The sequence below is a fragment of the Neomonachus schauinslandi genome, chromosome 5 (assembly GCF_002201575.2).
Source record: "Neomonachus schauinslandi chromosome 5, ASM220157v2, whole genome shotgun sequence".
Lineage (NCBI taxonomy): Eukaryota > Metazoa > Chordata > Mammalia > Carnivora > Phocidae > Neomonachus > Neomonachus schauinslandi.
Window position 1 is genome coordinate 80,741,671 of NC_058407.1, and position 17,544 is coordinate 80,759,214.

General features: G+C 34.8%; 1 protein-coding gene across 3 annotated transcripts in view; it reads left to right on the top strand.

Annotated features, from left to right (window-relative positions):
* Positions 1 to 17,544, top strand: part of KRAS (KRAS proto-oncogene, GTPase) — a 45,443-nt gene that overhangs the window by 11,854 nt on the left and 16,045 nt on the right. For all 3 annotated transcript variants that reach the window (XM_044915444.1, XM_021690533.2, XM_044915445.1), the window contains exons 2-4: positions 806 to 927; positions 15,025 to 15,203; positions 16,638 to 16,797. In XM_044915444.1, coding sequence (XP_044771379.1) covers positions 817 to 927; positions 15,025 to 15,203; positions 16,638 to 16,797 — 450 coding nt within the window. In that variant the 5' untranslated portion in view covers positions 806 to 816. The remainder of the gene's footprint in view (positions 1 to 805; positions 928 to 15,024; positions 15,204 to 16,637; positions 16,798 to 17,544) is intronic.

The following is a 17,544-nucleotide window of genomic DNA, read 5'->3' on the forward strand; positions in this document are numbered from 1 at the left end:
AATTTTATATACTTACATTTTTCTGGTGCAAAGTGCTTTTTTCAGCACTAATATAAGATTATATATTGTGACAGATGATGAAGTCACCCATACTGAATAGTTCAAAATTCTTAAAATTCTTTTAGTTTTTATACACCATTATTTTACCCAGCAGATATTTTACAGATTGAAATGTTATCAAATCTGCTTTGGTGTCTCAATTTTTATTTCCCCACTACACAATCCAGCTTTATTTGTCAGTCTTCCCTTCAGCCCCCAACTGACTCTTGTTAACTCCAGGAGAACTACTGTGAGGATGTTTTTAGAAAAGTTGTCTATAGCTGTTGGCTCTGACAAAGGCACTCAGCATATCCACTTGTAACTCTTAGGGGCCAGAGTCAACTAGGAATACTGTAGAAGTAGCTGTCAACAAGTTTTGTGTGGGTGTGTCCACAGGGTATAGACACTTGTATTGAGTGAAGTCATGGCATGTTCCTTTGAGAGCCATTAACTGCTACAGAACAGCAGACTGGCTATTTAGATAGAACAACCTGAATATAAGATAAAAGAACTTTGTACTCTGAATGCATTTTCTCAAATGTTGATGGGAGAGTTTGTAAACGAAGTGCAATTCATTATAGTACTCATCTGTAGTCAACTGAAGTTTTCATCACCGAATTTGGTGAAGCATTTTGAAATAATTTTTTTATATAAGGGTGAATTTGTGTTAAAAGGTATTGATAGAGTGGGTTATATTAACCCATGTTCTAATTTATATTAACCACATGTTCTAATTTAGTCACATTTTCATTATTTTTATTATAAGGCCTGCTGAAAATGACTGAATATAAACTTGTGGTAGTTGGAGCTGGTGGCGTAGGCAAGAGTGCCTTGACGATACAGCTAATTCAGAATCACTTTGTGGATGAATATGATCCTACAATAGAGGTAAATTTTATTTTAATATTATGCATATTGATTTGTGCAGGCCCATTCTTTGGGTACAAAAAGAAGGTTTCTCTGATCATTTTTTGTGACTTCTCATTACAAGGCAATTATACTGAAAATGATTTTACCAAGTTTTCTGAAATGTACTTGGGTTCCATGGCTTTATTCTGAAGTTATATATACAACCAGAGATTTGGAGAGCCCTTCTCTCTAGAGAATATTAAGATGTATAACGTTCATTCTACGTTAGTATATGTCTTTTTTAATTGTAAGTGTATCTCAGAGTTCGGTGAGAGGATAAAAATGTGAATTTACATCTTACAAATTCAAACAGTCATTAAAAAAATAGCTATTTTTATGGGGTTTTTTTGCTATTTTATTTTTTTTTAAACGATTTTATTTATTCATTCGAGACACAGAGATACAGAGAGAGAGAGTATGAGCAGGGGGAGAGGCAGAGGGAGAGGAAGAAGCAGGCTCCCTGCTGAGCCAGGAGCTTGATCCCAGGACCCTGGGATCATGACCTGAGCTGAAGGCAGACACTTAACCATCTGAGCCACCCAGGCGCCCCTTTTTTGCTATTTTAATGTCACATACAGGTTATAGTTGAATTGTACTGGTAAAATGTAATCATTTGGTGATTGGTTTTTAAAAAAACCACTTAGGGGCGCCTGGGTGGCTCAGTCGTTAAGCACCTGCCTTCGGCTCAGGTCATGATCCCAGCGTCCTGGGATCAAGCCCCACATCAGGCTCCCTGCTTGGTGGGAAGCCTGCTTCTCCCTCTCCCACTCCCCCTGCTTGTGTTCCCTCTCTAGCTGGCTCTCTCTCTGTCAAATAAATAAATAAAATCTTAAAAAAAATTAAATTAAATTAAAAAACCACTTAATTAGTAGCATTTTCCGTTTTCTCCTCACATTGAAGTAGGGGAGAACCTACAGCTAGCTACTGATACATTTTAAAATCTCATTCTTTGTGTATTTTATATCTGTATCTATTATCAGATGCTATATAAGGGCACCACTATCAATCCCTACCTTTGTTTTGCAGCCCTCTTTTAATTTACTCAAAGAAATGTTAGAATTGCTTTTATTACAAATTGATTACTAAATAATTTTTTAAACTTTTTTAATTTCATGAAAAATTGCTGAAGTAAAGGCCAACAGCAAAATAATAGAATAAACGCCTGCAAGAGACCTTGAGAGGTCACATAATATTTCCTACTGCCTTCTGGCAGCACTATACTCAAATTATCTCAAGCAGATAAGGATTTATTTAATCCTAAAGACCTGCAGGAGGAGATGGCACATCACTGTCCTTGTTAACTCACTTCCAGATTGTAATTATGAACGTATTTTACACATAATCTGAATATTCATGTTAACTGCAACATCAGTGGAGATGGAAATAAATATATCACCTGTCTTTGAAATAGACTTATGTTGTTAGTTTATTTCTTAGACTTATTATCCCAGGTTAAGCAGTCCTAATCCCTTAGCTTTTATTCTGGGTCTGCAGATCATATCATTTTTTTAATCAGCTCTGAAGAATTTCCCAGAACTTTCTCTGAGTCTCTCGCTGTGGAATCTGGAACAGGTTAAGATGCCCTGTTAAGGGACTGTGCTGTATGATGTCTTCAAGAACACTTTGACTGCATTGAGGTAGATTCTGAGGGGACTGGTGGCCTTGGCAAGATGTTTATGCAGTTAGAACTTTGAGGATTGATTAGACAGCTTCATAAGGAAATGTCAAATATTTTTGGTACTGCAGGAAAAAAAAGAGAGAAATAACGCTTATTTGCAAAGATATGATTTAAACCTAGCCAGCTTTTATTTGGCATGAGGAAAGGGGAAGAGTCTAACTGAAGTGGACCACCTGTATAAGTCTATATTTTCTCTTGACAAGTCAGTTCGGTGCTGTATGATGGTTTTGTTTTTTTCTTTTTTTCTTTGAGGAGGATTAAATAGTTCACCCAATTCGAAAACCAGGGTTACTTGGCATACTCCATTTAAATCAGAAGTAAAAGGAAGTTTTAATAGAATTCAGGTTAAACACGGAAGTTTTCCTGGGATTTTGGAAGGTGATTTTAGCAGAAGTGCTCTCCATCTTCTTTGAAAGTCGAGGGATTCCATTACACTCAGTTTCCTATGTGCTGTACAAGATAATGTGATAAAACATGTTGGGAAGCCTTTCTGTCAGAATTGTTAAAGTACAATATAAATCTAAAATAAAGCCAAAAGTTAATCCTTTGAGTGAAGGTAGAAAAAGTTTATAAATTCAAACCCTTAACTCTGATTATGATTTCTGCCAGACCAGAAGACTTGACTCTGGGGAAGCATCGATTACCTGTGAACTTTGAAACTTTGACATTCCCTCACTAGTTTAGCTGTCTGGGAAAAGCTATCAGAGATCGTCTCTTGTCTTCCAAATTATAGTGAGTCTTAGGGAACTGACACATTAAATTCTTGGTGTAGTTCAATTACAAGAAAGACAAGGTAATTTAGTAGCTTATTTTAATAAACAGTGGTTAAGCAAAAATGCTGACTTGATTTTTTATAATAAAAAGAGTTTAAAAAGGAGATTTGGGGATATCACTACTGCTATTAGATTTTGATTGGTGAATAATGTAGGTCAAAGAGAAAGTGAGGGAGAACATAGACTGCACATTTGGAATTCTCATCAGTTTTCCTGAACTAAAACAAATGGAAAGAATTTTTTAAAAAAATTAAAGAATACCATTTTCTAGTGGTTTAGAATTTACAAAGATTTATACTAGGAGGTAAATAAGGTGGTCATTTTTTCTTTCATTTTATAGATAAAAATGGTCTCTGAGAGGTTGTAACTTGCCTGAGAATACTTAGCTAGTAAATAGTGGACTTCTAAGTTTGCTGAGACCAAGTTAAGTGGGATTTCCGCTATACCCTTCTATATACAACTTTAAAAATGAGAAATTAGTCTTTAAGCTAGGAAGATATTTAATATTGGAGGCTGATTCAGATTTATCGACATACCAAAATTTGAACTTAGCTTCCTCTCCAATGGCATCTTAATGGCAGAGATATGATATAAAATTAAATGGGTGTGAGGCATAGATAGATCATGCTTATATTTGAGGCTGTGCACATGATAATCAGCTTCTGTTTTGAAACATTTTACTTTTATCTTTTGTGAAGTTCACCAAAGAGTTCCAGAAGAGTTCTGTTAATGTGACACTTATAATTCAGTCTAAGTATTATGCCCTTCTTCGATGAAAGTTTCCTACTCAGTAAGGATGATGGATTCTTGATTGGATTGATTTGTTCCAACTTTATTGCTCTGAGCTGTGGAGTATGTATTCAAGATTTATCAGTTTCTTCTTTTACTTTTTCATGTTAATTATGGAATTTATTTTACTTGCTGAATAAGGTGTAATAGCTAGAACATTTGTACTATTAAACCAGTATTGAAGAATGGTGTGAGAAAAGCACTGTATAATGTTGAAAGCCGTTATTTTTCTGGTTTTATACTTATGTAGCAGTAGTTATCAATGAGGGGTGGGTGACTTTGTTTCCCGGGGACATTTGGCAATATCTAGAGATATTTTTGGTTGTTAAATCTTGCAAAGGGGCACTGCTACTGGCATCTGTGGAGGCAGGGATGCTGCTAACCTAACTACGGTGCACAAGACAGCTCCCACAACAAATGAGCTGGCCTCAAGCGTCAGTGGTGCTGAGGTTGAGACCCTCCTATGTGTTATATAAAGCTGTCAACATCTCTCTCAACTTGAAGTCTCTGAATAAGGTTTATGGTAGAGACTCTAACATAGCACAGATTTAAATTTTACCTTTTCTAAACTAATAGTATATTATTTTAGCTGATTCTAGCGTTCTATTAAAACATTGTTTTTAAAATAAAGTACACAGTAATTTTGTAAATGCATTTCTCAAGGCTTTGGCCAGCTCTTCCCCCCCCCTTTCAAGTGAGTGCCCTCTGCTGGTCAATTTATTTGCTTTTATAATAAGTGACAATGAAATACCAGGTTTGGGTATTTTTCCTATTTAAACTGTGTGTATAATCAATTTCTAAATATGTAAGTTTTATTTAGAAGTCTGATTTTATGTAATTTTTAAAAATCTAAAGTGTCAGTTTTATTCTCTGCTAATATTAAGATTACTGTGTGAACTAGTTAGACCTAACTAATTAAATACGTAGGTGAATATTTTTAACTAAGAAAGGAAATGTGGCAGTGAAGGAGAAAATGGGGTGGTTCCGTTGTTAACCCTTACTGAGGTTACTTTGTCTGAGGGACTGGGAATAAAAAGTGGAACTTTGACTCTGAATTTCTTTACATGCACATAGGAGCTACGCTACAGAGTTCAAAGCTTAGCGATGTGTTACATGGAGTGTTACGAAGGGCCTATTGGAAAGTGGTAATTGTGACAGTTCACATTGTATAGATTTTTTTACAGTACTGTAGAATAGTCGTGGGCACCTGATTTTTAGAATAAAGTAACACAAAATGCAGGCCTTGTATTTAGGTCAATTTAAGAATAAGTATTTATTTAATAATAATAACTGCTTATTTAGTTAGACCTGAATGTTAAAAATTATCAGACATATTTTATTCTTACTCGGATTTTTATAAATACAAAGCTTTACAAACAGAAATGAAAGTTGGTAACAGAAGTAAGTGAAAGGAAAAAAAATATTTTTATGATTTGGCATCTCTTAAGATTCTGGTTTTAACAAGATTCTGGTTTTAACAACATGACCAATTCCTTAATTCCATAGTAATTATTCAGTGCCCACTCTGTACCATACAGGCTTCCTAGGGGCTGGAGATACTTTGAGAAGCAAAAGGGACCAGATCGCACTGCCTTCATGAAGCTTACTGGCCTTAGATGTATTTTGAAGAGCAGTGCTTCTAGACAATGATCCTAATTCTATCTAATGTAATTTAGAGGCTTTGTGCTTTAGGAGGGCATTAGGTTTCTTGCATCTCCTTTAACTGTATTGTCACAGAGTGCCTAGGTTTATAGGCAGTTACATTATTGTAATCTTAATAAAATTAGTAGAAATGGGTAGTAAAAATAAAATATTTGAGAGGATTAAGTAGGGACACAGTGCTTATGTTAGGTAATTTTTCAGCTTCTTATTTTGAAAACTTCCAACCTATGGAAAAGTAGTGAAAAGTAATACTGTGAATACCTGATAGCCTTAAACAGGTTACATTGATTATTTGGTTAAGGCGATGTCTATCAGTTTTCTGTCGATGTAAAGGTATCTTCTTTTTCTTTAGTATGTACCTTATGGGGAGATGCTTTGAGACTATAAACTATCCTATTCTCCAACATACTTGCACTCAGTGGGATATAGCATCCACTGATAATTCTTGACAGAATAAATTACTACAATAGTGGTTGCAGAATGGTACGTCATCTTATAACCCTGTCATTACTTCTACACTTCTTTTAGTTAACATCTACCATAGATTATTTATTTATTTATTTATTTATTTATTTATTTATTTATTATTTGACAGAGAGAGAGCACAAGCAGGGGGAGGGGCAGAGGGAGAGGGAGAAGCAGACTCCCCACTGAGCAGAGATCCCAACATGGAGCTTGATCCCAGGACCCTGGGATCATGACCTGAGCCGAAGGCAGATGCTTAACTGACTGAGCCAGCCAGGCGCCCCAACATCTACCGTAAATAAGGGCTCTCTCTTTTCTCTCCCCTTGTTTGTTTTTTTCTTATTTGTATTAGTGTGGACACATGGATTCTTTTTTTATTCAACATATTCAAGTCTATTACTGTACTTTATTTTTTGATCTCAGATTTGTTTTTTGTTTTTTTTTTTTTAAGATTTTATTTATTTATTTGACAGAGACAGCGAGAGCAGGAACACAAGCAGGGGGAGCGGGAGAGGGAGAAGCAGGCTTCCTGCTGAGCAGGGAGCCTGATGTGGGGCTCCATCCCAGGGCCCCGGGATGACCTGAGCTGAAGGCAGGTGCTTAACAACTGAGCCACCCAGGCGCCCCTCAGATTTGTTTTTGATATGGCCAATGAATCCCTTTTAAGCTGGCCTCTGTATCCTTTTGACAGGCCTCCATCAGCTTCTGAGCTCTTTCTTATTTTCTGGCACAGTGTGTTCCAGGTGCACGTTGTACTTTCTGTGTCTTCACCCTGGATTCAGCCATTTGTCCTAGGAGTCCTAGTTCCTTTTGGTGGGGATGGTATTTAGAAATTAAGACCCAGATGTTAGAGGGGTGCCTGGCTGCCTCCATGGGTGTGGAGATTAAAGAAAAAAAAAAAAAAAGACCTAGATGTTAGGTATGCTTATTGCTGCTGGGGTGTCACTGCTTCTAGAACCTTTTCAATGGACAGAACTGAGAAATATATTTTATTTAAAAATCATGAGTTCCTTCTTCCTCACCTTCCTCCATTATCTTTTTCTCCCATGGTGAGAACCCTGGTTCTACCTTGTATACATTTCATTGTTAAATATCAGACAGCTGTTGAAATAAAATATCAGTCTTCAATCCTTGTTCTTGCAGTATTAAGTAATACAGATTGAGTGAATTAACATTAGGTTAGCTTCTGTATTCATGGAATTGGGATTAAACATTTTTCTTCACTGACAAAAGTAGGCATCCTTCCCTTTTTCAAAATATTCATAAACCACTTAGGAAAACATCTAGGAAAAGATTGAGCTATTTGGGTATATGAAAATTAAGACATCATTAAAAATACAAGGAAACCTGGGAAAAGTATTTGCATCATATATCCATCAGGAAGCTCTCATATATAAATTAGAAAAAAGCAAACATCCAAATGGAATAAAAAAGAAGCTAAGGATATAAATAGACAGCCTGTCCATCAAAAATAAATAAATGACATATAAACATATAAAAAGATACTTCATTAATATAAAAATGCAAGTTCAAAACAATGAAATTTTTCACTTTGATATTGGCTGCTGGGAAGGGTGTGTAGGCAAGTGTACTCTTAATGAGGTAGTGGAAGTGTACCTTCTTATAAAGTCAGTTTGGCAGTATGTATCAAAATGTAAACTGCATGTTCTTTGACCAAGTAATTCACTTTTAGGAATTTATCCCAACGATTCAATTGGATAAATGTTTAAGATGTATAATACATAGGAATGTTTCTTGCAGTATTGTTTATGACTTTTGAAAATGGAAATAATCCGCATGGCTACCAATGGGTAAAGTAAATCATGGTATATCTATACAAATTATATAGTTGTCAAAAAGATTAGGTAGATCTATACGTACTAACATTGAAAAATACCCATTATGTAAGTGAAGCTGCATCATAGTACATTGTGTAGAGTGTGATTCCATTTATATAAAAACTGTGAGTATGTACATAAAATATGGTAGTTTAGTCAGACTCATCTCTGTACTATTTGGTTTTTAAAAATGAGCATAATACTTTCTGAGAGGGAAAAGTAAATACTCATTTTTGAGGGAGAAAAGTCACTAACATTATCTACCATTAGGTTACTTCATATTTACTTTCTTCCCCTTTTTAAAGCCTCAACAGATTGGACAATGCAGAGGTATCTTGGATAAAGAATTTGGTATTAGGCCAATTAAAGAAGAGCTGAGAGAGATATAATACAAAACATGAAAATTTTATTGGCATCTGTAATTTTAAGATTGGATCCATGCTCGATCCTGCCTCACATTCTAACCTTGGCATCAAGTGATAATTTATGGCAGAATGCCACATGACTTCAATAGTTACAGACGTATGCTTATTATATCTTTATTTTCAAAATCTGTTATGCAGATTTTCCTTGAGTTTATTCAGATTTTCGAACCAGTTTTATCTCTTGCAAGTAGTACACATTTTATTCTCTCTAGTCTTAAGCAAAGATTCAACATTCTCATAAAGTATTCTTTATTTAGTAAAGAAATTTTTGTTTTCTTTATTTTTACACTTAATATCTTAATCAAAACTTCTATCATGAGAACAAGCTCTTTTAACACCCTTGCTGCCTAATCAAAACAGATCCTTTGTAATCTTCAGAGTTTTAGCTCTCCTTCCCTGGAGCTTGTCCAGCGCCATTATATTTGTTTTGAAATATGGTGACCAGTTTTGCAAAAAGTAGTCCAAGTGTAGTTGTTCAGTGATCTTATAAAGACAGAATACTACTGTTGCCGTATAGTTCATAGTAGCCAGTGGCCTAGCCCCTAACCTTTTTGGCCTGTAATAGCATGTGCAATGTAATATATAAAATCATACAGTTAAGTTGTTATAGCACTTTTCATTTTATAAAGGATTTTCATAGTCTTTAATCCTAACCTATGCAAAATCCTGTATGGTATTATTTACCTACTTTTACTGCTGAAGGAACGATGGCTTACAGTACATGAGACATTAAAGTAGTTTGCCCGCACTCATACCACAAGTAAGTGGAGTTCTGCAGCTGCCCCTAGATTGAAGATTTAGGAGTATATCTTTAGCCTAGATTTCTGTCCTGAGCATCAGATCTGTATAGCAAGCTGCCTCCATGTCATGGCCACCAGAACAACCCATAAACATGGAATTCGATTTGCCCCAAATTGAACTCATCATCTTTTCCTCTGCTCTTACCCTTCTGTTCCTATGCCTAGTCAGTAAACTGCCATTACAAAAATTGAGATAAAATTCATCCTTTTAAAATATACAGTTTAGTGGGTTTTAGTATATTCACAAACGACCATAACATGTTTGTCACCTCGAAAAGAAGCCCCATACCTATAAGCAGTCACTCCCTAGTCTCTTCTGCCACTCCTGGTAACGACTAATTTACTTTCTGTCTCTGTGGATTCGCCTCTTCTGCATATTTCATATAGTTGGAATCATACAATATGTGGCCTTTTGTGTCTGGCTTCTTTCATGTGGGATAATGTTTTCAGGGTTCATCCTCGTTATCACTTAGTTCAACACTTCATTCCTTTAATGGTCGAATAATATTCTGTTGTATGGATAATACCATATTGTGTTTATCAGTCAGTTCATGGGCATTTAGATTGTCTCCTCTTTTTGGCTGTTTTGAATAATGTTGCTGTAAACACTTGTGTATACTTTTTGGGTGAACATGTATTTTCAGCTCTCTTGGGTATGTATCTAGAAGTAGAATTGCAAAGCCACGTGGTACCTTTATGTTTAACTTTCTGAGCAGCTGTCAGACGCTTCCACGGTGCTTGCAATGTTTACATTCCCACCAGCAATGTATGAGGTAGTTCTGCCAGTTTTTCCCATTAAATATTTCTCTAAACTAATGTTCTCCCTCCGTACTGCTGTTGCTGCCTTCAGGTTCTATCATTTGTTGTAATAGCTTCCTAACTCATCTTCCAGCCTCCAACCTGCTCCCTTTCTATAATTTTTCATAAAAATGCTAACAGTGAATCTGGTAAATCTGATGTTTCCTTCCTACTTAAAAACCTTCCAGTAATTTAGTATAAGATGAAGTTCCAAATTCCTTAATGTGGCATACAAGACCCTCCATAAGCTGACTTCTGCTTGATTGTCCAGTTTCACTTCTACTTACCTAAAATCCCTCTAGGTTAAAGTTGTATTGAACTTCTTGGCTCCATGTACTCAACATATGTTTCATGGTTTTATGCATTCTTTTTGCTCCTTATCACCTGAAGTGGCCCTCTCCTCCCCTGTATGGTATTATTTACCTACTTTGTCCTGAATATGGTGTTGCATTTATTTCATTGTGTTTTAATTATTTGTATATCGTATCTCTTCTGCCAGACCTAGCTCTTTGAAGTCAGAAACTTTGTAACTCCTTGGCATAGTATATAACACTTAGTAGATGTTTAGTAAGTGTCCCTGTGATGCAAGGGAGAGTGGAGTGGGTAGATGGGAATGAACTAATAAGCCTGGGTTTGTTATTTCCCAAATTCCATGTTTCTTTCCTATTATAATTCTAACATATCTGGCTATTATACATGATTCTAGCTGTCTTTGAAAAGTAGCTGTTGGGGCGCCTGGGTGGCTCAGTCGTTAAAGCGTCTGCCTTCAGCGCAGGTCATGATCTCAGGGTCCTGGGATCGAGCCCCACATCGGGCTCCCTGCTCCGCGGGAGGCCTGCTTCTCCCTCTCCCACTCCCCCTGCTTGTGTTCCCTCTCTCGCTGTGTCTCTCTCTGTCAAATAAATAAATAAAATCTTTAAAAAAAATAAAAAAAAAAAAGAAAAGTAGCTGTCTGGGGGCGCCTGGATGGCTCAGTCGTTAAGCATCTGCCTTCGACTCAGGTCATGATCCCAGGGTCCTGGGATCGAGCCCCATATCGGGCTCCCTGCTCAGCAGGAAGCCTGTTTCTCCCTCTCCCCCCTGCTCATGTTCCCTCTCTCGCTGTGTCTGTCTCTGTCAAATAAATAAAATCTTAAAAAAAAAAAAAACTGTCTACAACAGCCTTTGATGGCTTATAACCAGTAGTGTGGAACATATCATTCTATGATGGATTAACATAAATTTTTGGAAGAGTAACAAAATACTTGAGCATTAAGAGAGTAAAAGTGAGTTTCTCCTTTTTTCCTGTAGGTGTTATTATATTTAGCAATACATGAAAAGTACTCATGGCACTTAATGCATTAAGAAAACCTTACAAACATTTCAAAAGTAAATCCTCAAATAATTCTTTAGCTGACATTTTCAGCAGTCCTATTCATATTTACAAGAGCATCTGATGGAATCAGCAGCATGAAGATGGAGATTAAATGGGATAATACTTGTAATATGCTTATCACAGCATCTGACATACCATTTTTGTTTGTTTACTGTAGTGTCTTCCCATGTTAGGGTTTCACTGCCTGAGTTGAAAAACAAAATTGAGTCTGTGAAAAGATGAACATACTGAGTGACTTGGTTACTATTAATTGTAATAGAAAATTGACAAAGTGATGTCCTGGTCAACAAGTTTATCTCGTCTTGAATGATTTAGTATTAATTTTCAAATTTGTCTAATTGGGTCTACAGATAAGTTTCTGTATATAAAACAACACTTAAAGGTGTGTGGGTTTTTTTTAATTAATTTATTTTTTTAGTAATCTCTAACCTAACGTGGGGCTCGAACTCACTACCCCAAGATCAAGAGTCACATACTCTTCTGAATGAGCCAGCCAGGTGCCCCCCTTTAAAGGTGTCTTAATAAACTGGAAAACACTTTAAAAAATTATACCGGTCAGTGCAGAAAAGATGAAAATTCCAGGTGATGGGAATAAATATGGAAATATGAAAAAGAAGTAACAATCCTCAAAGAAATGGATATTAAAACAATAAGAATTTTTAGCTTAATAAATTGACAAAATTTAAAGAAAAATAAAAATATAAAATCCATTGCTAGCGAGTGGTGATGAAATTGGTACATTCTTAATGTATGGAAAATTAATATAATGAACATCATGTATGCACCAACCAGCTTTTTCAGTAACTGAGTGTGACTCAGAACTTTGCTGGCAATTTTTTTTAGGGCTTAGAAGGGAAAAGATAATGGGAATGAAATGTACTGGTGAATAAGGACTGTTTTTCCAGTTTCTCAGTTCCTTTGATGGAGAATATTCATCATGGAAACATGTTATGAAATACACAAAGAAAATACTAATATTCCACATTATATACTTTTGGAACACAGTGTTTCAAAATTTTATAAATTGGAATTCATTGAGGTACATCTTGGAGGTATTATATGTGGGTGGATAGTGAGTAATCCCCCAGCCATGCCTTAGGCTCCAGAAACTATGGTCTTTAATTTTATTGTTGGGAGAAAATTTTAGATGTAAAAACTAAGAAAACTATCAACTGTAAGGTTAATTTAAGTTAGCATTGGTAAGTGAAGAATGTGAGGTGACAGCAATAGGTAAAGAAAGTCTGGTCCATAGCTACACCTGGGTAATGAATGGATTGACTTTAAGACACTGTACTTTGCTTCAATTCCTGCTGTTCCATCATACTTTAAAAACACCGGTTTTCAATTTATAATATACAGGAGTTCTTTCAAGTAGTTAAGGGAATAGATTAAAATAATAAAATGCCAACCAAATGTTCAAATCTTTAGTAAACAACTTGTTTAGAAAGTAAATAGATATCCTTTTTTTCTGACTGATGGATAATTAATTTTTATTATAGACAATTTAGAAAGCATAGTTTACTTTAAAAGATAACCATGAGATCATAGTCTATTATGGTAGCTTTTTGCACTTTTAAAAATTAAAATTCATAGAAAGGAATATTTTTAATATAGCATCTAGTACCAAAAAAATAAAAAGATAAGCAAGAGATAAGTTACTCATTCCTTAAATTAACTCTATCAAAAACTTACCCTTTTAGCATTTTGATGTATATACCACCAGTTTTTAAACATATATATTTGGGATATATAAATAAATATATATATTTGGGATCATGCTACATATATATCTTTGTGTTCTATTATAAAGATTTTTCAGATATTGTACCAAAAACATGATTTTTAATGACCATTCTATTTTCTTAATGATAAGAGTAGTCTATGCAGTAATTCCTGAACTAAGGGCACTTTAATACTATAGCCCACATGTGGAACAATAAGGAAGTGTCCTTGGTTTACACTTTGTACCCATTTTTAGCCCTTCCTCTTATCCCATGACTTTACATTGCACCATCCCTTTTCCTTACTTTTTTGAGTCCTATTTTGGCAGAGAGTACATGAAGTCTTTTAGGCATAAGTATTAATCAAAAGTCAGAGGAAAATCACATTTTCATTTTAAGATTCTATAATGTTACCCACTCCCTTTCCTTTTATTCAGTCTTAGAGTTGCACAGTCTCTTTAAGATATCCATCTCTTTCTCCCTTCCTTGCTCCCCCTTTTATAGAAGCCCCATAGAATTTGCGGATAAAACAGTCATGCCCTCTAGAGTTATCGTAGTATCCATCTGGCTATTACATATTGTTCCCAGGATTCAGAAATGGCTAAGGGCATTAAAATCCTCAGTATTGACCTTTCTCTTATATATTCTTCTGACTGTAAGTAAAATAGATGCATGACAATTATTTGTAAATTGATTGATTTTTCTTGCCATTTTAAATCATCCTATTCTGAATAATAGAGTTGGTAGAGCTATCCCATTTTTGTAATAATTATTTTCTTTCATAGAGCATTTGGATCTTTTTGTTAATAATATGAACACTTGCATTGTTGAATCTGCATAATACTGTTTTGTAAACCTTTTTTTTAAATTGTAAGATATATACATATATCTTATATATCTTATATATCATCGCAGCCATTCTTAACTGTACAGTTCTGTGGAATTAAGTAAATTCACAATATTGAGCAACCAGTAGCTCTATTTCCAGAACTTTTTCATCATCCCAAACTGAAACGCTGTGTTCATTAAACAGTAACTCTCAAATCTCCTCTCCCCCTGTTCCAGGTAACCTCTATTCTACTTTTTTGTCTCTCTGACGTTATCTATTTTACGTACCTCATATAAGTGGAATCACAGTTATTTGCCCTTTTTTATGTCTGGCATAATGTTTGCAGTGTTCTTCTATGTTATAACACATACAGAATTTCATTCCTTTTTATGGCTGAATAACATTCCACTGTGTATATACTCTACATTTTGGCTATTCTAAATAATGCTGCAATGAACATTGACATACAAATATCTGTCTGACTTCCTGTTTTCACTTCTTTTGGTTATATATGTAGGCACAGAATTGTTGGATCATATGGTAGTTCTGTATTTTTTTTTGAGGAACTGCCAAACTGTTGTCTACAATGCCTGTACCATTTACCAGCAATGGATAAAATTTCCAGTCTCTCCACATCCTTGCTAACACTTGTCTTCCCCCCCCCCTTTTTTGAAATAATAACCATCCTAATGGGTGTGAAATGGTAGCTCCTTGTGGTTTTGATTTGCATTTCCCTAATGATGTGTTGAGCATCTTTTCATTTGCGTAATGGCCATTTTTGTATCTTCTTTGGAGGAATGTCAGTTCAGGTCCTTTACCCTGTTTTGAATTGGGTTGTCTTTTTGTTGTTGGGTTGCATATAACACCTTTTTAAAAGTAAAAGGTGCACCATAATAATCCAGACTGTGTTTCTCCCCTCTCAGGATTCCTACAGGAAACAAGTAGTAATTGATGGAGAAACCTGTCTCTTGGATATTCTCGACACAGCAGGTCAAGAGGAGTACAGTGCAATGAGGGACCAGTACATGAGGACTGGGGAGGGCTTTCTTTGTGTATTTGCCATAAATAATACTAAATCTTTTGAAGATATTCACCATTATAGGTGGGTTTAAATTGAATATAATAAAATGACATTGAGGAGTAATTATATCTTTCATTTGTTGAGTCTTTCCTTTGCTGACTACCATGCATAAATTACCTAATCTGAATTTTAAAATAATAATGAGGTAGGTAATATTTCCCTGTTCTACAAATAAAGTTCCTGCGGATTAGAACCGTTGAGTACCTTGTTCCAGATTGCATAGATAGTGGTGCTGGAATTGAAACCTACGCTTGTTTGACTTCAGAACCTGTGCTGTTAACCACTGCAAGGCTTTAAGCTAGAGTCATCATAAAAATGAATACCATCAACAAAAATATGAAAAGGTAATGGAGGAGGTACCACTGAAATAGCCTTAAAAATAATCGCGTATAGTGTAGAATTTCTTGGAACTGGATAAACATTGGCTTTAGATAGTGAGGGAAAACACACTCTGAAGTTGTAAAAGATTGAAATATTAGAACAATTACAGTTTGTAAAGAATCTGGCAAATCTGCATAAAATTGACTACTTTAAAATAATTGTTATTAAATATAATTTATATTCTATTTCTTTGAGGGTTTACAGTTTTCAAAAAAGTGCTTATTAAATATCCCATTCATTAGCTATGTTCTGTAACAGTGAGTTAACATTTTAATACATTTCTTACAGCATGTTTTCTTTGTAGTCTAGTGGTAGAGAAAAAGAAATTTGAGTGGGTGACTGTTTTTGTAGAATAGTAAATAGGTGTCAGTATGTTAAGCTATAAAGGTTACTTAGCTATTGAGTAGAGGAACTGGGAATTTGAACCAGTTCTTCCTCCATTCTCTACTTCTTATTCCATGCTCTATCTTTGAAATTCACCTAAAATTGTGAAAGAATATAACTTTACCCCGAATTTAGAGTTTATACACATCTTATTGAAAAAAAATCAACATGTAGAAGGACTTTTAACAGAATAAACAGTGTAGTAATGTCAGTGTTATCCACATAGAAATCAGAATGTTTCTACTTGGTGCTCTCCTTTTTGAGAAAGATAACATGAAAATTATGTCATTGTTGTAATCCTTACATGTTTTTGTAATAAATACATGTACATTTAATAACACAGTATATGTTTCTAAGATTATAATTTTAACAGTTAGGCACAGCACATTTTTAGCCTAGAATTTTTTCAATGTTTTCTGTTTTATCATTGTGACCTACCTGCATATGGACCTATTAGATTGTAGTTTTACCATATTTTTTTGGTATTTTATCTTTTAAGGGACATAGAAATTCTCTCTTTAAATTGGAGAAAAAAATAAATAGAAGGAGAATCAAGGAAAATTTGGTGTGGTTGGAAACTAGAAATTATATTAAATGTCTTCTTTCAGCCATATTTTATAGGGCAGAATTATGGACAATTTTGGTTACTAATGTCTCTGCCGTAATGTGTTTTTCTTTTTCCCTCCCCAGAGAACAAATAAAAAGAGTTAAAGACTCTGAAGATGTACCTATGGTCCTAGTAGGAAATAAATGTGATTTGCCTTCTAGAACAGTAGATACAAAACAGGCTCAGGACTTAGCAAGAAGTTATGGAATTCCTTTTATTGAAACATCAGCAAAGACAAGACAGGTAAGTAAAATTGTAATAAATATGAATCTATTCTCTGTAAACTATATCAAAATATTTTAATTATCATAATTTGCTAACATATATTCTGGTAACATCATTTTGACGGTAGGAAGGCAAGAACATTGATAAATGTACATAATTGATAGCATAACTGTTACATCATTTAATGTAACTTAATTTTTCTTTCCATTATGCTAAAATAGAAAATAAAACAATGTTTATTTGGTAAATGTTCTGTTAAGGATATGAAAGGCAGCATTTTTTAATCCAGTGTCCATGGTATTACTTTTGGCTTTGGTTTCTTTCCACATTGAATATTTCTCTTCAACTCAGCACATCTTACATTAAGCATTCAAGATATACAGGGATTTTTTTTTTTTAACTGTTATATTTATAAAGTCAAAGAACAAGGGAACAAATACTGATTCCTATTTTAGAAGTGTTTTGAAGAGTATTATGCCGTGTGTTTCTAGATTAAGTTTTATTATGTTTAAAGAATTTTATTTTGGTAGAATTTTTTTAATTTTCTTTTATCATTAACATATAATGTATTATTTGTTTCAGGGGTACAGGTCTGTGATTCATCAGTCTTACACAATACACAGCACTCACCACAACACATACTCTCCCCAGTGGCCATCACCCAGCCACCCCATCCCCCCCCCCCCCTTTTGGTATTTTTTTTTTTTAAATAAATTTATTTTTGGAGAAAGTTTTCATTAAAGTAAAAGGATATTTAGAAAGCAA